The sequence below is a fragment of the Ovis canadensis genome, chromosome 1 (genome assembly GCF_042477335.2).
Source record: "Ovis canadensis isolate MfBH-ARS-UI-01 breed Bighorn chromosome 1, ARS-UI_OviCan_v2, whole genome shotgun sequence".
Taxonomy (NCBI): Eukaryota; Metazoa; Chordata; class Mammalia; order Artiodactyla; family Bovidae; genus Ovis; species Ovis canadensis.
The window spans coordinates 194,449,672-194,472,973 of NC_091245.1; the positions used below are offsets into that span (position 1 = coordinate 194,449,672).

General features: G+C 36.7%; 2 protein-coding genes and 1 non-coding gene across 3 annotated transcripts in view; 2 read left to right on the plus strand and 1 right to left on the minus strand.

The window, feature by feature from the left end:
* The window catches only part of PIGX (phosphatidylinositol glycan anchor biosynthesis class X), a 25,107-nt gene extending 14,838 nt beyond the window's left edge, over positions 1-10,269 (plus strand). Inside the window, exons 5-7 of the mRNA XM_069593178.1 lie at positions 6,309-6,522; positions 8,092-8,192; positions 9,270-10,269. Coding sequence (XP_069449279.1) covers positions 6,309-6,522; positions 8,092-8,192; positions 9,270-9,413 — 459 coding nt within the window. The 3' untranslated portion in view covers positions 9,414-10,269. The remainder of the gene's footprint in view (positions 1-6,308; positions 6,523-8,091; positions 8,193-9,269) is intronic.
* On the minus strand, positions 2,909-2,980 carry TRNAQ-CUG (transfer RNA glutamine (anticodon CUG)). The gene has a single exon. It is a non-coding gene; the product is annotated as a tRNA-Gln (tRNA).
* A 5,803-nt stretch (positions 10,270-16,072) lies between the features above and the next one.
* PAK2 (p21 (RAC1) activated kinase 2) overlaps positions 16,073-23,302 on the plus strand; it is an 83,031-nt gene continuing 75,801 nt past the window's right edge. Inside the window, exon 1 of the mRNA XM_069556870.1 lies at positions 16,073-16,441. The gene's annotated coding sequence lies outside the window, so the exon portion shown is untranslated. The remainder of the gene's footprint in view (positions 16,442-23,302) is intronic.

Consider the following 23,302-nt stretch of genomic DNA (forward strand, 5'->3'; position numbering starts at 1 on the left):
GTATTGCTAAGAGAGTATACCTTAAATGTTCTCACATGCACACACACTGAAAGGTAACTGTGTGAGGTGATGGACATTTTAACTAATGTTATTATGGTAATTATTTTTCAAAATATACATATATCAGATCTTCATGTTATATACCTTAAACCTATACAATGTTATATGTCATATCTCAATAAAACCGAGCAGGGGAGGTGTAATGGAAATCCCCAAGGAGAGATGAAAGAGATGGAGATGGAAAAAAATATTTGAAGAAATAATGGCTGAGAAAATTTCAAATTTGATGGAAACTACAAACCCACATAGCTACAATGCTCAAGTGCAAGAAATATGAAAGAAACTATATCAATGTACAAGATAATAAAATTGTTTAAAACAGTGATAATGAGAAAATCATAAAAGCATCAAGATGAAAAAAAAAACACATAAAATACAGAGGACCAAAGGTAAGAATAACAGCAGATTTCTTGTCAAAAATAATGCAAACAAGAAAATGGAGCATCAGCATATTTAAAATATAGAAAGAAAAAAAAAAACCTGTGAATTTAGAATTCTTTATACAGTGAAAATGCCTTTCAAGGTAAAGGTGAAGTAAAGACTTTTTCAGACATAAAGGTTGAAAGAATTCATCACCATCAGACCTCCAATACCAGAAACGTTAGAAGAGATCCTTCAGGCAGAAGGAAAGTGATACCAGATGAAATCTGTATCTACACCAAGGAAAGAAGAACACTGGAAATGATAACTACATTCGTAAAAATAAGATTTTTTTCCATATTATGTAAATTTTCCCAAGATAATTGACAAAAATAACAACAATGTAGTGTAGCATCCATACCAGGTCTAAGAATAAAATATATGATAGCACTATCACAAGGTTGAGAGGTGAAAAACAAAATACACTTTAGTAAGGTTGTTACACTAAATGTAAGATAGTTTAGTGTCACTTGGAAGTAGACTGATACAGTAAAGATCTTTACTATAAACTCTGAAGTAACTGCAAAAATAACAGAGTCGTTAATATGCCAGCACAGCAGATTAAATGGAACTATTAAAAAATTCAGTCTATTGGAGAGAAGGCAGAGAAAGAACATAAAGGGAACAAAAGATAAAGATACAGAGAACAAGATGAATTAAACTTAACCATATTAATAATCATATTAAATGTAAATGTCTAAATATCTCCATTAAAAGTCTGAGATTTTCAGATTGGATGAGAAATCAAGACCTAACTGTATATTGCATATAAGAAATGAACTTTAACTTTTAAAACAAAAGATAAGACATGCTCACCCTGATCAAAGGAAAGCTGATGTGGTTATATTAATATTAGGCAAAGGGATTCAAGAGCAAAGATTGTCACAAGTGCTAAAGACTATCACTGTTTCAATAAAGGGATCAACTAATCAGCAGGAAATAATAATTCTAAACATTTATGTCACTAATAACAGATTCAAAATGCAAATAAAAATTGGTAGAACTGTAAGGTGGAATAGATGAATCCACACTTATAGTTGGAGATTTCAGTACCCTTCTCTCAGTAATTGATGTAATAAGTAGACAGAAAGTTGGTAAGGATATGAAAGATTGGAACAAAACTATGAACCAACTCCCTGATCTAATTGGCATTTACTGACCATTCCACCCAACAACAGTGGAATACATGTTCTTTATAAGTATACATGCAGTATTTTTCAAGATAGATCATTCTAGGCTATAAAACAAGCCTCAATAAATTTAGAATTCAAGTCTTACAAAGAATATTCTTGACTGCAAATGAACTAAATTAGAAATAAAGAATAGAAAGATCTTTAGAAAATCTTCAAATATTTGGAAACTAACTAACACACTTCTAAGTAATCCATGGGTCAAAAGAAGAAATCAGAAGGGAAATAAAGTATTTTGAACTGAATGAAAATGAAAACATAACAATCCAGAACTAATGGGATACTGCTAAAGCTGTGTTTAGAGGGAAATTTGTAGCACTAAAATGCATATTTATTTGAAAAAAGATCTCAGTTAACGTTTTCAACTAAGCCTCTTTAATCTGTGATGGAACACGTGAAACCACAGTAGAAGGATGGAAATAATGAAGGTCACAGAAGAAATTAATGAACTAGAAAACAGACACACAGTAGGGAAAGCTGGTGAAACCAAAAACTTGTAGTTTAAGATGGATAAAATTGATAAACTCTTTAGCCAGACTGACTAGAAAAAAATGGGTACTGTTAGAATTAACATTCCGGGGCTTCCCTGATGGTACTGTGGTTAAGAATCTACCTGCCAGTACAGAGGACACGGATTCAATCCTAGTCCAGGAAGATCCCGCATGCCTCAGAGCAGCTAACCCCGTGCATCCCAGCTACTGAAGCTCGAGCTCTAGAGCCCCCAAGCTGCAACAAGAAGCCTCCACAACGATAAGCCCACTTACTGCAACAAAGAGTAGCCACCACTCTCCGCAACAAGAGAAAACTAGCACACAGCAATGAAGACAGCATGACCAAAAATAAAAATACATAAATAAGTAATTAAAAAGAATTAACATCCCAGTGTCAGAAAAGTATTTATTGTTATACATTTCATTTTTCTAGTTTTACAATTTTAGATTGTATAAGTTATTCAAAGATACCAATTACTTTGTCTTAATTGGGAAATGTTTTAGATTTTTTTGTTGTTTTGAATTTTTTTGATAGAGCTCTGGTCTAGGGGAGAAAGTTCTGTTCAGTGTTACAGTTATGGTACAAAGATTTTATTGCTTAATTCATTTAACTTTGCTAAGGTAGTTTTTGGTATGCGTGGTTTAGTGTTGTCATGAAAAAGTGTAGGTCCATGGCTGTTACCCAGTGCGTCTTAGCTGCAGCATGAGGACTCTTGGTTGCGACATGTTCTGCAACCAGGGATCCAGTTCCTTGACCAGGGATCGAACCTGGCCCCCTGCATTCAGAGCACAGAGTCTTAGCCACTGGACCACCAGGGAAGTCCCTAAGGCTGATTTTTGAGATTCAGATACCCAGAATAAAAGTTTTTGAACCATCACCAAATAACCCTTTGACTAATAGAGCCCTCTCTGAAGCCCAAAATGCCATTTAAAATATTCTTAGTTTTGCAGAAGTTTCCGTATTTTTATTTCTATGGAAAATAAACAGTAAACAAAAACTCATTAATTAGAGAAGCTGAAGATCATAATGCCATCATAAATTCTAAATAGCACTATCAAGAATATACTTTGTGTTAGTTCTACTTATTGTACTTAATTTTCAACTAGATAAATATTGGCTGTCTTATTTAACCTAACTGAATAGGGCAATCTCTTTGACCTGGCTTTGAATCTTGTCCCCTCTTCTTACTAGCTACTATATTGTTTATCCACCCTGATACTTTGTTTACACATTTAGATAACAGGCCTGAAACAGTTTGGAAACAGGGTCAGACTTTATTTTGGGGGGCTCCAAAATCACTGCAGTTGGTGATTGCAGCCATGAAGTTAAAAGACGCTTACTCCGTGGAAGAAAAGTTATGACCAACCTAGATAGTATATTCAAAAGCAGAGACATCACTTTGCCGACTAAGGTCCGTCTAGTCAAGACTATGGTTTTTCCAGTGGTCATGTATGGATGTGAGAGTTGGACTGTGAAGAAGGCTGAGCATCGAAGAATTGATGCTTTTGAACTGTGGTGCTGGAGAAGACTCTTGAGAGTCCCTTGGACTGCAAGGAGATCCAAAAAGGCTTTTGAACTGTGGTGCTGGAGAAGACTCTTGAGAGTCCCTTGGACTGCAAGGAGATCCAACCAGTCCATTCTGAAGGAGATCAGCCCTGGGATTACTCTGGAAGGACTGATGCTAAAGCTGAAACTCCAGTACTTTGGCCACCTCATGTGAAGAGTTGACTCATTGGAAAAGACTCTGATGCTGGGAGGGATTGGGGGCAGGAGGAGAAGGGGAGGACTGAGGATGAGATGGCTGGATGGCATCACAGACTCGATAGACGTGAGTCTGAGTGAACTCCGGGAGTTGGTGATGGACAGGGAGGCCTGGCGTGCTGTGATTCATGGGGTCACAAAGAGTCAGACACAACTGAGCGACTGAACTGAACTGAACTGAAGAGTTCCTACCTGTAGGAATGTTGTGGAAATTAAAGAAGCGAATGTATATAAACCACTGAGCTTAACTGGTACTCAAAGAAAGTTACCTTTATTATTACCGGGTCATTCTATACATCTTTGTTGACAAGATAGAAAATATGTGTTATTTTGATTTATATCTAGTTGTATGCAAAGAGAGTGCATTGATAAACTTCTAGCAGAAGGTCTCTAGTGAAAGTTCTTAGGGATTTGCTGTTGTAATCTTCTTGGTCAACATTTTTACACTTAGATAAAAATACAGAAGATATGGTTATCAAGTTCATAAATGTTAGATAAATGGTTGACAGATTGGGATTTCAGTTAAATCTCAACAGCCTAGAAAAAAATGGACAATAGCCAAAAAGATAAAATATAATAGAGATAAATATAAGTCCCTGGATTTAATTAGTGAAAAGTCAATTACTTGAAAAAATTGGGTGGGAGTTACTTAAAAGTTTTCTGTAAAAAGTTCAAATGAAAAATATAAGGATGAATAGACAGAGCACTGGGTCATTGAAACTATTCAGTATGATACGTGTCATTTTATATTAGTCAAAATCCATAGGCTATACAACATAAAGAGTGAACACTAACTTAAACTATAGACTGTAGTTAATAATAATGTATCAGTATTGGCTTAATGAATTGTAACAAATGTACCAAACTGATTTTAATAATAGAGAAAACTGTGACTGTGTTTGGTTTTTCTGTACCTAAAATTGCTCTAAAAAATGAAGTCTATTAGTTTTTAAAAATTGTATATATATATGTCACACTGAAATTAGGCTGCTAAAAAGTTAATGCAATTTTTAAACCTAGAAACTAGGAAAAGATGTAATTTTTGCTAAAGAAGATAGTATTGCTACTATTTTCTCTGAGTATTTCAAAAGGCAACTGATAGGATGAATGGTTTGGAAAACCATGTCTTGAGAGACCAAGAAAACTACATATTTCTTTGGGGAGGAGAAAACATATAGAGGAGGGTGGTTGCCTTCTAAGTTATGAGGGACCCTTAGTAAAACAAATAACATATTTTTTGCAAATATTGTAAGCATGGACAGTTGGTGAATTGTTATGGGTTAGAGAATCAAGTTTCTACTAATAAAAAGGGAATAAATCTAATAGCACATTAAATGAGATGACTTAAAATAATGAACTTCCTTTCAATCATTGAAAGCATTAAAACAGTAGCTGGATATTTGAAAAATACTCTCATTGGAACAGTGGTTTAAACTGATCACTTCTCAAGTTCCTTATGAGTCATAAGATTATAATTCTTTGACCTTTGCTAGTAAGTACTATTACTCCTGTGATGAACAGGGAAGAAACAACATGTGAAAATACAGCATTTGGTGTCATTGTCAAACAGAAGAATTAGGATGCCAGCTCTGGTGGGTAGAAATTAATGCTGGTTTTTTTCTCCTTATGTAAGTGAATCTGAAGAAAAGTTGCATGTGTGTATGCATACACATGCACACATATTATGTATATAATGTTCATATGCGTGTGTGTGTGTGTGGTTTCATAAATAAATATGTATATATGGATACATTTACAATGTAAGACTGATTTCTGCCACGTGTGCATTTTTACTTTTGGCATAAAACACTTATTTTAAAATGTTTTCTTACCATATTATTTTTTAAAAGAATCGTTACCATTTTTTCCATTAACTCTTTGTATCCAAAAAAGAGTGCTGACTTTGCTTTGACTTCCTGCCCGCAGTGCTCTGTCTTACTCGCCACCATCTTACTTGCTTCTTTGAAGAACAGGAAATTACCAGAGTGATACCTATCATTTTAACCCAATACTGGGTTAGGTGTTTTTATCATAGTTATCATGCTAATTGAATAATGCTGTATTTATTCCTGAAGTTTCTTTTCTTGGTACCTGTTTTGTTACCAAAGCAAAGGTTATAAGGAAATTACATAGAAATTTTTATTATGAGGAAATTTCACACCTCAGAGTATAATTTCTTCAGTTTACTTTTAGTAAGCTTCTATTAAACACAGATCACAGCTTGTGTTTTCTACTTAAAACTGAGGATGGAAGAGGAATGAAAATTGTTTATAAGGGGTGGTGTGTTTGACATTTTTGTTCATCTATATAGCAGTCTTCTGGTTTTGTTTTTTACATCTTCCTCATTCATTTCTTCTGGACTAATATTTGTATTCTTTTTGACAGGCAGTGATGGTTTCAGAAAATTTTAATATAGAGGCTCCCAACTATTTGTCCAAGGAATCTGAAGTTCTCATTTATGCTAGACAAGATTCACAGTGCATTGATTGTTTCCAAGCTTTTTTGCCTGTGCACTATCGCTATCATCGGCCACATATTAAAGATGGAGAAACTTTTACTGTGGTCCATAACCCTGATTTATTGATGTATTGTGACCAAGGTAAGGGTTACAAATCTTTCTGGAGAGTTGAAAATAAGAGTAAAGGTATGGTGGTAAGTCAAGGACAGTGATAACAAAGTCATGTTTCTTTTTTCTTTCTGTTAAACTTTTTGATTGTAAAATAAAGCACTGATATAGAAAAACTTCACAAATATATAGTTTAGTGAATTATTAGAGGGGAAATAGCCATGTAACTACCACCCAGGTCAAGAAGCAACTTTGCCAGTCAGCATAGCAGTAGCCCCACCGGTCCTGTCCCAATCTCCTTTCCTGTAAGAGTAACCCACTCTCCTGACTTTTAATCACTTCCTTATGTTTCTTTTATACTTTCATCACTCAAGTGGGCATTCTTAGATACGATAGCTTAGTCTTGCCCATTAAGAAAATGTTATTTCTGTTAAGTCTATTAATTACAGATTTCTCCTCTATTTCATTCTTTAAAGAAAATTTTATCTGTTGAAGAACCAGAGTCATTTGAGACCCTGTCATTGTTGAGGTTTGGATGACTATACTCATTAGTTCATCTGACTTCTTCATTGCTTGGAAATTGGTAGCTAGCTTGAGAGGTGTGGTCAGATTCAGGTTTGATTCTTTTGGTAAGACTATAGGTGGTGCTGTGCTGTTTTATGAGTGGGCATATAATGCATGGTGTGTTTCTTTTTTCAGCCATTGATGCCTCTGCTGCTTTCTGTTTCTTCATACTGATATTGCAGGATTGCATACTGATATTGTAGCTGTTCGTGCTTTGTGTCCACTTGCATGTATTTTAGGGATACTTTATCACCTAGTTTTGTTGTAAAAGTTGTCTACGAGTTATTGGTTTTGTGTAGAATTGTTCTCCTTTTATGTGTGGATTTCAGCAAATTAAAAAACTGCTCTCATCATTTTCAGTCTTCCTAGAATCAAAACTTTAGGAAGTCCCTTTCAGATTTTGGTTTTTTGTATCTCCAAATTTGGGCTGATTAAAATGTGTACGGAATTCAGTAGCACTGTTACTAAAGACTGACAGGAAGTTTTAAATCACACATTTGCTGTCATCATCTGTTTCATGATGAGATAAGTCAAAAAGTATTCAACTTGTTAACTTTGTTCATCTAACCTAGTTTACTGTTTCTTTTAATGGTTACCTTTTACTTACCCTAAATAAAGTTTGGAAAAGTGCCCCCTCCCAAGAGAGCATTTGGGGTTCTGGAATTGTTCATTTTTTTTGGTCTGAGAGTTCTTTCCATGGCTGTGTTTTGTCTATGGAAATTTATCTGGTTGTAGGTTTATGATCTGTTCATTTTTCTGAGATATGTTATACTTCAAGAAAAGTTTGAGTTAAAAAAAATGGCCCCTGGTGTAGTGGGATTTGTTAAGAAGTCATGCTCAACTTCTTCACAGTCTTTGTAATTTTATAATTTTCTAGGCATCCACTTAGAACAGGCTGTTAAAATAAAACAACACATGATAACACATGTACATTGTGTATTAAAATGTTTGAATAATCATATCCCAACATGAAAGACTGACTTGGCTTCTAGTCCAGATACAGGTTTTCTGATATGATTTTCTACCACTTTTTCTCAGAGTTTCCAGTCTTGAAATGCTGGGCTCAGTCAAAGGTGACAGCTCCTTGTGCCTTGAACAGTAAGGATATCTGCCAATGGAACAATATGAAATATAAATCAGTAAGTTAATATTTTGGGGAAGGAAATGGCAAACTACTCCAGTATTCTTGCCTGGAGAATCCCATGGATAGAGGAGCCTGGTGGGGTACAGTCCATGGGGTTGCAAAGTGTTGGACACAACTGAGTGACTAAACAGCAGCAGCAAAGTTAATATTTTATGTTGTTTTAGGTCATGCGTCCTCATACAAAACTCCTTCTATAATGTTTCTGCCACATTTAAGGGATGATAATTTTATATTCTACCATATGAAGGTGTTTTATATTTGTTTTTAATGTTGTTTCTTTGTTACTGTTGGCAGTAGTCATAAAATCATTTAATTTGCAGGCATGGAGATTGAGAGTTAGTCCCATTCCTCATCGATCCAAGGCTAAGTGTAGTTGATGTGCTTTTTAAAAGTGTGGAATGGCAAAAAAAAAAAAAAAATAGTGGTGTGTCCATCTGATTTTATTTAATCAGTAAAACTTCACTATATTTAGAACTTTTTATTAATTTTTAAGCAACAAAATGAATTAGTTAACTTCATTATATTACATAGAACAAGTGAAAAAGGAAAAGTAAAACTGTAAAGTTGTATCATTTCAACTGTAAGTTTCTAGACAGTAATATTGTTATTATAAATCTAAATCTAGGCTGATGCAGGCCATTTTTAGAGTTTTAACCTCCCAACTTATTTTCAGTTATTAAATTGAGTAAGTATTGGTAGCTCATTAACACTGACTTGGTCAGAAGTAGAGACACAGATGTAGAGAATGGGTGTATGGATACCAGGAGTGAGTATTAGAGAGGGTGGGATGAATTGGGAGATTGCGATTGACATATATATACACTACTATGTATAAAACATAACTAATGAGGGCCTCTTGCATAGCACAGGGAACTTAATGAGTCTGATTCTGTTACATTAACTGAAATGTTGAATCTAAAAGAATCCATCAGGTAGTGTTACATGTAGTATAGCAATGGTGAAAGGTATTTAAAAGGAAAACGAGAAAGTTAAGTTAAAAATCAAAGAAGTAATGGTTTCATCTTAGGAGGCTGATCTTAAATGTATCTAACTTCTCTGTCTCTCTCCCAAGGTATACAAGAATCTGACTCTACAAGTTCCAGTGGGGCTGACCATACATACCTCTTTAGTGTGTTCTGTGACTCTGCTCATTTCCATCCTGTGTTCTACTTGGATCCTTGTGGCTGTTTTCAAATATGGCCATTTTTCCCTATGAATTTTATCCAGTTAAATACTTTCCATAAACCTGAATAAGACCAAATCATTTGTGACCAGAAGTATTCTTCTAAAATTGTGTCATTACTTTTGCCTTTTGTCTTTATTTATGGCTAATATTATATTTACTAGAGGAAATTCTGGATCATTCTCAACTAATTTCAAAATTCAGTGCTCTATTATGTAGACCTCTAATAATCCTCAAGCATCAGGGGACAATACAGGAAACTTAATTCTGTTAAATTAATATTATTTATGAGAAGTGACTTAATCTTCATTTGGATTATAAATAAGTACTTTATTAGAGACAAATTATTGCTAAAAATTGAGAAAATTGTTATGAATAAGACTAATTTGGATGAATCAGAGTTTATTTAAATGTTAGTTTTATAAGAATATTAATTTGTGCAGTTTCAAAGAAAATCATTAAAGTAGGACTTCTAAGAATATAAAAATTGATTATTCCTTGAAGCTTTTCCATTCTCTTTTTATAATACTGCTTTTGAATATATAAATTGGCAAAGGATTGATGGAGTTAAGTACTAATATTAAAAAGTATATTTTACTAAGTTGTATAGTTACAAAAGTTTTTGAATCTTCAGGTGATTTTTTTTTTAAGAACAAAAGGTCTTGGTTTATTGTTTTTCTTTGGAAAAATTATAAAATAAAGCAAACACATAAGCTAATTAAGAAATAAAAGGGCAAGCATCTTCCAGAACAGAAGCCAAAAAACTAGGGTATGTTCTGTATAGCATAATGGGATATGATATACTTTGTATATGCTATCACTGGTTAATTTCCTAAAACATTCTGGTATTTTTTAATGGGAATAAATATTTTCTAATTTGCCTTGTTAACATGTTTTCCAGGTATTTTTTTCTCAGTGGGATTAATATAGTGGCATTTAAATAGAATTATATTAGTTAAAATTCAGTACCATTAACACCATTTTGGAATATGGTTAGTCAGGTGGGAAAACCTGGTACTTTTTAACCTCTTAAGTGTGTTTCTATGTATGTGCATGTATGTAATAGTCATTTTCTTTTGCACATCAAAGCCAAGTTCCTCAGTATCTAAATGTTTTCATTTCAGTTAATATTTGAAATGGTGGCTTGGGATATGATTCAGCCATTTTTCATTTATATGGGTATTCAGAAGTGTAACGAAAGTGTGAATGTGAGTGAAGATACTTTAATATGAGTTTTTTTGCCTGATAAATGCTGGCAGATGATATCACTTTGATGCAACAGAGCAATTTGAAATCTTTATATTGTCTTCTTTGGATTACTTAAAAAATGACAATTACTTTATTTTTTAAATCAGTTTATCAAAGAAAACAGGTACTATTCTCCTGGTCATTGTGTTCCAGTATTGTTCCACTTGTATGATGTATTTTCTCAAAGTATCATGTAATGTTCTCTGGATGAAAATAACAAAGATTACCTCAACTAAGTGTGGTGGGGGGGTAGAGATTGTTTTGTGTGTGTGTGCCTTTCAGCCACTCTAGTAGGAACTTAGATTATTTAGTTCGATCTAGTGGAGGATAGTACATTCATGACTTGGAAACTGAGAAGATTTATTTCTGCTGTAATGATTTCAGAATGTAATGAGTTTAAGGATTATTCTAGTCAAATAGTCTATTCATCTCATCTTCAGTTCAGTTCAGTTCAGTCGTTCAGCCCTGTCCAACTCTTTGTGACCCTATGAATCGCAGCACGCCAGGCCTCCCTGCCCATCACGAACTCCCGGAGTTCACTCAGACTCACGTCCATTGAGGCAGTGATGTCATCCAGCCGTCTCATCCTCTGTCATCCCCTTCTCCTCCTGCCCCCAATCCCTCCCAACGTCAAAGTCTTTTCCAATGAGTCAACTCTTCGCATGAGGTGGCCAAAGAACTGCTCATCTATATTTATGATTGATGCTGATTGATATGATGTGAAGATAAAGAATGTCCGCAGGTGAAGTGACTAACACCTATCTGTGCATGCATGCTCGGTGTCCCACTCATTGCGACCCCATGGAACCTGCCAGGCTCCACTGTCCATGGGATTTCCCAGGCAAAGAATACTGGAGTGAGTTGCCATTTCCTTCTCCAGGGGATCTTCCTGACCCAGAGATTGAACCCAAGTTTCCTGCATCTCCTGCCTTGGCAGGCAGGTTCTTTACCACTGTGTCACCTGGGAAGCCCCACATCTATCTATATTATCCATCAAATTTATATACTACCGGTAGGTAGTTGAATATAAGATTTGGTAGGCTGTGAGAGAGTGAAATAATATAGAGGATTGTCCTAGTCCATGATATGTTGGTAGTTTTAACTATCTATCTGATTTCTTGCACCTTACTTCTGGGATTACCTTCCTCCTGAAGTGTATCTTTTTAAGATGTCCTTTTAGTAGGTGTCTCTGGTTTGTAACATTTCTGTGGTTTGTGATATCTCTGTTTTTGCTTGATGATATATTTATTTCACCCTCACTTTTGTTACTAAGAGTTTAACGAGGTATGTACTTCTAAGTTCAGTTACTTTCTTTAGGTAGTTTGAAAATATTTTTCCTTTGTCAGATGGCACACATTGTTGCAGTTGCGAAACCTTGCTAAATTTAATAGTTGTTTCTTTGCAGGGGATGTCTTTTCTTTCTGGGTTCTTTATCTTTGGTATTCTGCAGTTTCACTTTGATGTGTTTGAGATTTCCTTTACTTATCCTGTTTGGGATTCACTTTGCTTCCTGAATCTGAAGGGTCTTATCTTTGATCAATTCTGGAAAATTCTAAGCCATCATCTTATCATATACTGCTTCTTTTTGTTTTTTCGCTTTTTCTCATTATGCATACGGTATAGCCCCACAATCTATCCCCATGTCTCTCAACTTTCCTTTCATATTTCCTTTCTCTTTGGGTTGCTATCAGTAATTTCTTTAGATCTGTCTTCCAGTTTATTAATTCTCTCTTTAACAGTGTGCAATGTACTATTTAATCCAAACATTGGCTTTGGTTTTAGTTATATTTTTTATTTCTAGAAGTTTTACTTGACTCCTTTTCAAAGTTGCTTGGTGATTTTTTATAATATCTTGTTTCTTGCTCCTGTCTTACTTAATCATTTTAATAAACTTATGTTATATTCAGTAATAAATAATTCCAAAATCTAAACTTCATGAGCTTCATTATTCTCTTTGTGGTTTCTGCTGATTCATTCCTGGCTTATTTTCTCAGATGTATTGTAGTTTTATTTTGGGTGTTCATATATACCTTTTCATAGCCTGTTTATCTGTGGAAATCCTTTCAGTCCTGTGTTGAGAGTGACCCTGTGCAATAAGGATATGTGTTTGTTTCTTCTAGACCTCCAAGTGTTACCAGCCTGGGAGACTTACTTGACTTGAGGTTTCCTGGACAGTGTAGATACTATAAATTTGAACTTTCAGACCTATGTGAGTGAAAATTTGTGGTTATGAATTCTAAAGGGAAAGCTTTTTCCCCTTGATGCCAAAATCCAGGTTAAAATATATCCACATTTTGGCCTGGGTTGGTACAGGGGATTTTTTTCTCCTAGTCTATTCTCAGAGGGTATAGTCCTCTGAATTTTCCAGCCTTGTGCAAGATTATAGTCCCAACTCTTTCTACAGGCTCATAGCCTTGTCTTTGGTCTCTTGTCTCCTGGGCATCCAAGAAAACCATAGAGATTTGAGGTAAGTAGGTTTTTTCAACACAACAACACAACACAACACAACACAACACAACACAACAGGCTTCATTGACTTGGTTACTACTTTGGTTTCTTGCTCCTCCTTTGGGTTGAATGTGAAGTTTGGAAGCCCATCAGAGGTATTCCTCTCTCTTTGTTTTAACTGGAGGATGATTGCTTTATAATATTGTGTTGACTTCTGCCATATATAAACATCAATCAGCCACAGGTATATACATGTTCCCTCCCTCCTGAACCCTGCTCCCATCTTCCACCCCATGCCACCCCTCTAAGTTGTCACAGAGCACAGAGATCAAATTGCCAACATCCACTGGATCATTGAAAAAGCAAGAGAGTTCCAGAAAAGCATCTATTTCTGCCTTATTGACTGTGTGGATCACAATAAACTATGGAAAATTCTGAAGAGATGGGAATACCTGACCACCTGACCTGCCTCTTGAGAAACCTGTATGCAGGTCAGGAAGCAACAGTTAGAACTGGACATGGAACAACAGACTGGTTCCAAATAGGAAATGGAGTACATCAAGCCTGTATATTGTCACTTGCTTATTTAACTTATATGCAGAGTACATCATGAGAAACGCTGGGCTGGAAGAAGCACAAGCTGGAATCAAGATTGCTGGGAGGAATATCAATAACCTCAGATATGCAGATGACACCACCCTTATGGCAGAAAGGGAAGAAGAACTAAAGGGCCTCTTGAAAGTGAAAGAGGAGAGTGAAAAAGTTGGCTTAAAGCTCAACATTCAGAAAACAGATCATGGCATCCGGTCCCATCACTTCATGGCAAATAGATGGGGAAACAGTGGAAACAGTGTCAGACTTTATTTTTCTAGGCTCCAAAATCACTGCAGATGGTGACTGCAGCCATGAAATTAAAAGACACTTACTCCTTGGAAGAAAAGTTATGACCAACCTAGATAGCATATTCAAAAGCAGAGACATTACTTTGCCAACTAAGGTCCATCTAGTCAAGGCTATGGTTTTTCCAGTGGTCATGTATGGATGTGAGAGTAGGGCTATAAAGAACGCTGAGCACTGAAGAATTGATGCTTTTGAACTGCGGTGTTGGAGAAGACTCTTGAGAGTCCCTTGTTCTGCAAGGAGATCCAGCCAGTACATCCTAAAGGAGATCAGTCCTGGGTGTTCATTGGAAGGACTGATGCTAAAGCTGAAACCCCAGTACTTTGGCCACCTGATGCAAAGAGCTGACTCATTGGAATAGACCCTGATGCTGGGAGGGATTACGGGCAGGAGGAGAAGGGGACGACAGAGGATAAGATGGTTGGATGGCATCACCAACTCAATGGACATGGGTCTGGGTGGACTCCGAGAGTTGGTGATGGGCAGGGAGGCCTGGCGTGCTGTGGTTCATGGGGTTGCAAAGAGTCAGACACAACTGAGCGACTGAACTGAACTGAATTGGGTTGAGCTTATGCCTTTGAAAGGATGTTCTATTTTATCCAGCATTTTGTATATTTAATAGTGGGGATGTTTTTCAAGTTATCTAATATTGTGCCCTATTGCTCCTTGAATCCCTTTTCTCATATTCTTCATATCAATTAAGCTGTTTTGCTCTTTGTCTCAGCAAGAACAATTTGGCTTTCTCTATCTATTTCCATTGCTATTACTCTAGCACTAGTCATGATTAATGCCTCCCTAATTCATTCCTTTGTCTTCTTGCATCTCAAAACTCCATTCTCCATGTAGCAGTCTAGTATAAACCAGGTAACATCACTTCCCTGCTTACAACTATTTAATAACTTCTTGGAATAAAGTCCAGCCTCATTACTATGTCATTTAATATCCTTCCTGACCTGAATCTTGTCTTCTCTAGTGTTTTGCCATACTACGCTACTCCTCTTGCACTAAACTGCAGTTACACAGGCCTTTTTAACTGACCTTAGTGAGTTCTTGTTTTCCTTCCTCTGCTTGTAATGCTCCTGAAAGCTTCTCATGGCTCTCTCTTTCATTTCTTAAACGTCACCTCCTTAAAGATGTTTTCACTGGCCACCTTATCCAAAGTAATCATCCTAGTTTTTTTCCTCATACCAGATTCTATTTTAATTATTGTGTTTTTATATTTGGAAGTTCCACAAAGACAAAGTGACTCATGTTCACTCTTGTATCCCTGATACCCAGGAGTGACTGGTGCATATTAGACACTGAGTGAATACATTGAGGCATCTAGTCAAAGCTATGGTTTTTCCAGTAGTCATGTATTGATGTGAGAGTTGGGCCATAAAGAAAGCTGAGCGCCAAAGAATTGATGCTTTTGAACTGTGGTGTTAGAGATGACTCTTGAGAGTCCCTTGGATTGCAAGGAGATCAAACCAGTCAATCCCAAAGGAAATCAGTCCTGAATACTCATTGGAAAGTGTGATGCTGAAGCTGAAACTCCCAATACTTTGGCCACCTGATGCAAAGAACTGACTCATTGGAAAAGACCCTGATGCTGGGAAAGGTTGAAGGCAGGAGGAGAAGGGGATGACAGAGGATGATATGGTTGGACAGCATCATCACCTTTATGCACATGAATTTGAGCAAGCTCCGGGAGTTGGTGATGGACAGGGAAGCCTGGCATGCTGTAGTCCATGGGGTTGCAAAGTGTCAGACATCACTGAGCGACTGAACTGAACAGAATGAAAACATTGCGGAACTCCTCTGTGAATAAAACATAGAGGCCTTGATTTGCAAGGAGGTGGGCCTTAATTAGCACCAAAATACATTGAGTTACAGGCAAAAAGCAAAATGGATAGTGGATGAATTCTCAGAAACAGATGTCCTGGAGCAGGTTCATGTAACAAAAATCGTCTTTCAGCGTCTTTGGTTGGCACACCTGACTGGAGACAATGCTCTCTCAATATAGAGAATAACCCCCCAAAAAAGAACGTGGGAGAGAGACGTGGAACACATCTCCAAACTACAACTCCCGACAGGCCCCGCGTGAACTCCCACTGGGAGGTGGTGCCGGTCTCCGCCCAGTGGAGCTCCGGCTTCGGTCCCACCCCTCTCCGCTCCTCGCCGTCGCCCTCCCCTAGGGTTGTGGCCACGCGCAGCGGCAGTGGTTGTTCCGCTTCCCCTTTGGCCTGGGCCGTCGCCATTGCCGAAGGCTCCCTGCCCTCCCCTCCCGGCGCCCGCGGGGCTCGGCTGCCGCCTGGCCTAGCGGTAGAAGCGGCTGCGCTCCAGCGCGGCCCCTCTTCCCGCCCCGCTTCCCCCTTCCCTCCCCTCCCCGCCCCGCGTCGCGCGCTTGCTCGGGGCGGCTCCGAAGCCCGCCGGGAGCTCGGCCGGAGGCTCCTCGCTGGGGCGGGGACCTTTCCTCGCCTAGGGTAAGTGTGCAGACAGGCCGGGACGCGGGCCGTCGTTCTCATTCCTCCTCGCTTCTACGCGGCCTGGCCGGCGTGAGCGGCCCGGGGCAGCTGACCTGCCTCGCGCGGGCCCGGGAAGCCGCCACCTGCGTGCCTGGAGCCGCAACTCTTGGGGCGGTGGCTCATTGTCTGCGCCCTCGGGCTGTTTTCTTCTCCGGCTCTAGCCTGAAATGGGAAGCTTGCTGGGCTGGTGAGATCTAACTCTTCCTGGACCCGGCCCTGCCCTGAACCGTGTCGCGCCACCGTCTCTGCCTTCTGCTGATCTCCCTTCCCTCGCGTTTCAGCCGCCTTTTCTTCATTTACTTTACTGTTCGACTAAACGTTTCGGGTTTTAGTCCTTGATTTTTTTCGTCCCTTACAGAGTCCCAGCTCCTCCTTATCTCTCTGGTCATCCCAGTTTCTTTACCGAGGCACATTGTCTAAAGCCGCTTCATTCTTTCCTAAACTGCAATCTGTGATCTCTTCCATATTCCGCATCAGTAGAAAACGAATAGTTTTCCGAGGGTTTGAGAGCCTCCGTTTAAAAACAGAACTTTCGGGTCTTCTCGTGATTCCTTTTGATCCTCCGCCGGGAGGTGAATATTTGCTTCTTTAGGTAACTTAGCTGAAGGTTGGCTTTCACCATGTTTAGCTTTCTTTAAAACAATACATACACACAAAACGTTGTCGAGTATTCCTCAGTGGGCTCAACCTTTTGACTCATTCTTTAAAGATAGAGTCATCCAAGAGCTGAAGAGTGGAAAGCAATTGCCGTTGTCGTCAGTTGTGGGGTTGTACTACCGGCCCTGTATCTTATCTTTAATGGGAATACTCTGGGCAGTGCGAACGTGATTTCTTTCCTCCTTGATAAATAATGCCAACTCCTATTGGTTTAGTTATCTCAGATTTATTTTACAAGTGATCTGTGTTTTTTTGTTTTCTTTTTCAACCTCTGTAAAAAGACAATCAAAATGGTTAGGCCTAAAATTAGACTCCCACGAGCTGTGTTTTGGATCAAGGTTGTTCACGTCACGTTTTTTCCCCTGCTCTGTTTGACTCTTCCGCTCTTGCAAGTAGGCAGGATATTGAAATGTAGAAGAATTTGCTCTGGGGGTTTTGTTGTTGTACGGTTATTCAAAAGAATAACATTAAATAAAGTTAAGATTGGGATGAAGACAGTGAATGGTAATTTTTAAAGCAGGTTAGAACTTGTCAACTTTTCCAGGAGCTCTGTGGCTTTTGTAAATCACACTCATAATCCCTTCTATATATTTTGTATGTATCTATGAAAAAATATATATCTAAGTGAAACGTTTGTTCATGTTCTCCTCTTAAGGGTATTGATTTAAGGCAACTCTTAAGTCCTTAGTTTTAAAATCTTTTCTTGTTTTAACTAGCCAGAAACACAGACTTCCATTATGAAAAATGAACCTTAAAATGTTTCTGACCTGTAACATATGTAGGACTTAAACCCACTTTCAGGCTTTGGTGAAAGAGGTTGACCTAAATTCAGTGTGTTTTCAGGACTGTCATTTTGGTAGCGTCATTTGTCCTTAATTCATTGAGAGGTCGTCTTGGCCTAAGGGGTTAGGTCTAGAAATGTTGGAGTGTGCAAGTGGATGTGTTGATGTCAGCTTCTCTGCCAGTGCTTTCTATAAGCAGATACTTCTACTGAGGAAGAGTTCTGCGTATTCTGCTTCTCTTAGGGCCCTATTTCCAGTTTACAATTATTCAGAATTATTCTTCTGGACTTTTGACATTAAATGCTAACCTTGCAAACCCAAATTCATAAAGTCTGTAATTGTAGTCTGTCTACTGAACAAATGAATAGGAGTTCCTATGATTCTCTAGTCTTTTTGATGGGCAGATTTCCAAGCAGACATGGTTAGCAGTGGTGTATGTATCTTTTCAATTATAATTTTTTTTTTAAGAGAAAACTTGGAACTTGTTCAGGTAGCTGGATAAACATTCAGTTATTCTTTTTTTTTTTTTTTTGGCTGTGCTGGGTCTTCATTGCTGCAGTTGGGCTTTCTCTAGTTCAGTGATGGGGGCTACTCTCTAGTTGAGGTGGTACGCAGACTTCTTATTGGGATGGCTTCTCTGTTGAGCATGGGGGGCTTCAGTAATTGTGGCTCGCCTGCTTATAGTTACCCTGAGGCATGTGGAATCTTTCTGGACCAGGGATGGAACCTGTGTCCCCTGCCTTGGCAGGTGGATTCTTTACCCTTCGACCAGCAGGGAATTCTCTATTCTTTTTTAAAAGAGAGAGATCTTGTTGGAATAGCTTGGGATAAAATAGGTAGATATTGTTAAATTCTTCCTATGTTTAATCTGTCTATATTGATTATTCTAGTATTTGAATATAACATTTCTTTTGGCTTTCTTAATTTTCTACTTTTGATTAAAATGTGAAACTGCACCTTGTTTTCAAGTCTAAAGACTTTGGCATTCTGATCAATTTGTTTTTAAACGCTCTTGCAGTTAGTTACAGGACTAATTCCAGACTAATCAAGGAGGGTGTTAAGTTACTCGCAAATCTGAGTTGTCCTTTGTATCCTTCTTGTACCTCTTGTACCTTGGTAGAAGCAGAAAGATGCAAAAAAAAAGAAAACAGAATAAAGAAAAAAAATAGCCCCTGTTGCCTTAAAAAATACTATTTTCTTCTGTGATAAGAATTGAGTGTCACCACTTCTTCATTTTAGGATCACTAACCTGAGTAAGAATAGTTAGTCCAAATATGCAGGCCGCATTTCATGTCATTCCAGGTATCAAAAGTGGTTAGGAGCTGGAGACCTGGGTTTGAATCCTAGCTCTTGGACTTGACTCTGGACAAGATACATATTCTTTTCAGAGTTGATTTTTTCAATCTATAAGATGAGGATTAATAATAATAACAGTATAATACAAATTTCATAAGGCTATTTGGAGCAAATGAGAAATACAGGGAAAATTACTTAGCAAATGCTGTGCTTACATGATTAATAAATGTTAATTGATATTCTGTTCTAAACTGTGTTTTATATTTAGTTGCTTCTGCAACAAATGTTATACTTAGAAACTTAGATTTAAGACTGCTTTCTAAAGTGGTTGGAATCTCAGGACCATGTTTTTGAGATCATAACTGTTAAAAAAATTACTTTTCAGGGAAAAAGTTTCATCAATGAAATCAAATATAAGTTTTTTTAATACATATTTCTCAGATTTTAAAATAGTCATATTTCTCATAGAAAATTTAGAAAGTAAACTATTAAGAAACAGGACAAAAATTACTATACAAAAATCACTTTAGCCCTCAGAGATAACCATAATTATAACAGATTAGAATAGTGAGTTTTTCCCCCTTATTTTAAAATTAAATTTCAAAGGCAGTCACTTCATGCTTATCACAAAAGATTCAAGCAAGTCAGTTATTTAGCGTAAAAAGTGAAAATTACTTTCCTTACTTTCTAGTCGCATTTCTTACAGGTACCCACTGTTAGCAATTTTGTTTTCTTTATGCAATTAAAAATAAACACAGTGTGTGTGTAATCTTACCTTAATTTTATTTTTAATAAAAAAATCTAATTGTTATAAATTCTTTTCCATCTCAGTACTTGTTATACCTCATGTTTTTAATAGTCATGCAATATTCTATTCTTTTCTTGTACTTTACTTAATTCTTTATGGTTATTTTTGGGCAACTAAAAGTGAGCTTTAGTGAACTTATATCTTTGTGCACATGCATATGTACAGAAGTATTTCCATAGAAAGAATTCTTAAGTGTGCATTTTAAGTTTTAATAGATGCCAAACTGCCTTCCTAAAAGGTTATACTAATCTGTACTTCTTTATTGAATTGCAGAAGCTCTTTACATATAGTAGATATTAATGCTTTAAGAGTATCTTTTCCATTTTACCTTTATCAAAAAACAATCTTCTATATTTTCTTTTGGTACTTTAATAATTGTATTTGAATCTTAATACTTCAGATTATTTTTTTGGTGCAAAGTAGGGTAAGAGTTTGGCTACTGAAATAAAATATAGGTATGAAAATATTTCAGGACTTTGAGGTTGGTGTAAAAATTTGTCACATGATAAGGATTCAGAGAGGAATATTTTAATAGTTTTATTGTAAGCATCACATCTGAAAAGGAGGGGGAAATGCCCTCTTTTGGCTCCTAGTTCTTGGCATCTACCTAATTCATCCTCAGCCTTCAAATTTTAGCTTTTGAGTATAGCTTTCTTTGGGAGTCTTCCCTGATTTCTGGTATGATTTAGATATTCTTATTGCTTTTATATGTTTTCTTAACACATTGATCCATAATCTTTCTTTGGAGTATGCTGAAAGGATGAGTTATTCATTTGGAAATGAGAGTTATATCTCAATTTTTGTCAATTGAAACTAATCAAAAAGGAGATGCAAAGAACTCTAGTTTTGGTTAAAATTGAAACACATATATACGTACGGGCTTCCCATGTGGCGCTAATGGTAGAGAACCCACCTCCAGTTCAGATTAGAGGTAACAGACTCTGGTGGATCCCTGGGTTGGGAAGATACCCTGGAGGAGGGCACAACAACCCACTCCCGTATTCTTCCCTGGAGAATCCCATGGTCAGAGGAGCCTGGCGGGTTGCCATCCATATTGGGTCACGCAGAAACCCACTCTAGTATTCTTGCCTGGAGAATCCTATGGACAGAGGAGCCTGGCGGGCTGCAGTCCACATGGGGTCGCACAGAAACCCACTCCGGTATTCTTGCCTGGAGAATCCCATGGACCCAGGAGCCTGGCAGGCTGCAGTCCATATAGGGTTGTACAGAGTCGGAGACGACTGAAGCGACTTAGCGCAGTACCTATATGCATAAGCGTTCAGGGCTCTTTTAACCTACATTACTGAGTTCTTCCTAACATGTTTCTGATCACACTATTATCTTGTAGATAATATTTTTTCATGTAAATATTTAGTAAGTTCTGGGAAAATAGAGGTTTTATTTTAATCCCTATTTCGTAGGTACATTTTAAGGTATAATCTCAGCTTTCAAAAAATTAATTCCTAGTCTCAGATTCCCTGGCAATCCAGTGGTCAAGACTCTGTGTTTCCTTTGTGTTTCCCCTGGTTGGGGAACTGAGATCTCAAAAGCCACATGGTGTGCCCCAAAATTAATTCCTATGCTTTTTAATTTTGAGATTTGGTTTATAAAGCAAAAATGTTACATAATAACCACATGAACAACAAGAGTTGGAGTAAAACTTTTAGACACAATTTCAGTTTCTCTAAAGATCAGGTTATTAAAGAATAAAAAGTTACATTGGCAAATATAATAGTAAAAATATAGCCAGGTGTTTGATAGATTATCTATTGTAAATTCTTTCTGAACTTTTTCACCTTCCCTATTAAATATTTGAAAAGAATAAAGTTTAAAAAAAAAACAACAAATATTGCCTGTGAATGACTGCAGTTAATACAGTATTTTGATATTTCTTTATATTTTGTAATTGTACATAATTTACTTTTCTGAAATTTTGGAATCATATTTTGTGGAATTTGCTATCTTCATTTTTTTTTAACTTAACATTAAATCTTGACAGTTTCCTTCTGTTCTCCTTAAAAATTATTTTTTTAAATGATTTTTTTAATGTTTGCCTAATGTTCTATTGTACAGCTATGCCTTAGTTTCACTATTTTCCTATTGGCCAATGTGTAATTTATTCCAGTGTTTTATACAAATAATTCTATAGTGAATATCTTTTTATTTCTCCCTGATTATTTAGAGTATTTTCTTAGAAATGGAATTACTGAATAAAAGCATATAAACATTTAAAACTATTAAGTTACGCTTCAGAAATGTTTGATGTGTGTTATCACTAGCTTTGTGAATCTCATTTTGTTGCTGTTGTCCTTGAAACAACCATCATTCTTAATGAAATTATTAAATATGCTTAAATTTGTGTATTGCTAGGCAAATAAATTAGTTTGATATGCATTTCTTGTTTAAATTACAGTTTTGTTTTTGTGGATTTGGTTTAGTTTATTATTTCTGATAAATATACAAAAGTAACTAGATTTTCTTTTTTCAGTAAGTTCTCTTTAAAAAATTTCTTACACTATTTTAAAAGTTCGTTTCCATTCACAGTTCTTATAAAACATTCGCTACATTCTGTGTGTTGCATGAAACATCCTTGAGCCTATCTTACACCCAGTAGTTTGTACCTGTAGAAATAACTAGATTTTTGTGTTCACGATTGTTTTTATTATCTTTCTGGATTTCAGTAAAATTTTATTTACTTTTGTTTTCCAGGTTCCTTGTCTTACCTAAAAATAATAATAATTTTTGCTTTATTTCCTCTTGCCTGGAGAGTCCCAGGGACGGGGGAGCCTGGTGGGCTGCGGTCTCTGGGGTCACACAGAGTTGGACACGACTGAAGTGACTTAGCAGCAGTAGTAGCAGTTGCTTTATTTCCAATAGTTACAGTATTTATTTTTATTTTAGCTCTTTATTACATTGATTAGAATCTCCAAGATTGTCTTGGAATGTCTCTGGTATTTTTACAATTAAGGATGACTACAGCTATTGGTTTTAGATTAAAATTCCTTGTTATTTATTTTCTTCTTTATAAAAAAGAATTGTCTTCTGAGTTTTATCAAATGTTTTTGTAACACTTACTTAGGTGATGGTAAGGTTTTTCTTTTACTACTTACGAAAGTATGTAAATAAATTGGCTAATAACATTCCCAAGATACTCAAAGACCTATATAATGAGGAACCAAACTTGTTAGTCAAGTGTACAGAATTTATTGAAAGAGTAGAAGAGAATCTTATAGGAATTTTTAATTTAATAAGAATACACAGTCCATATGGTAACTT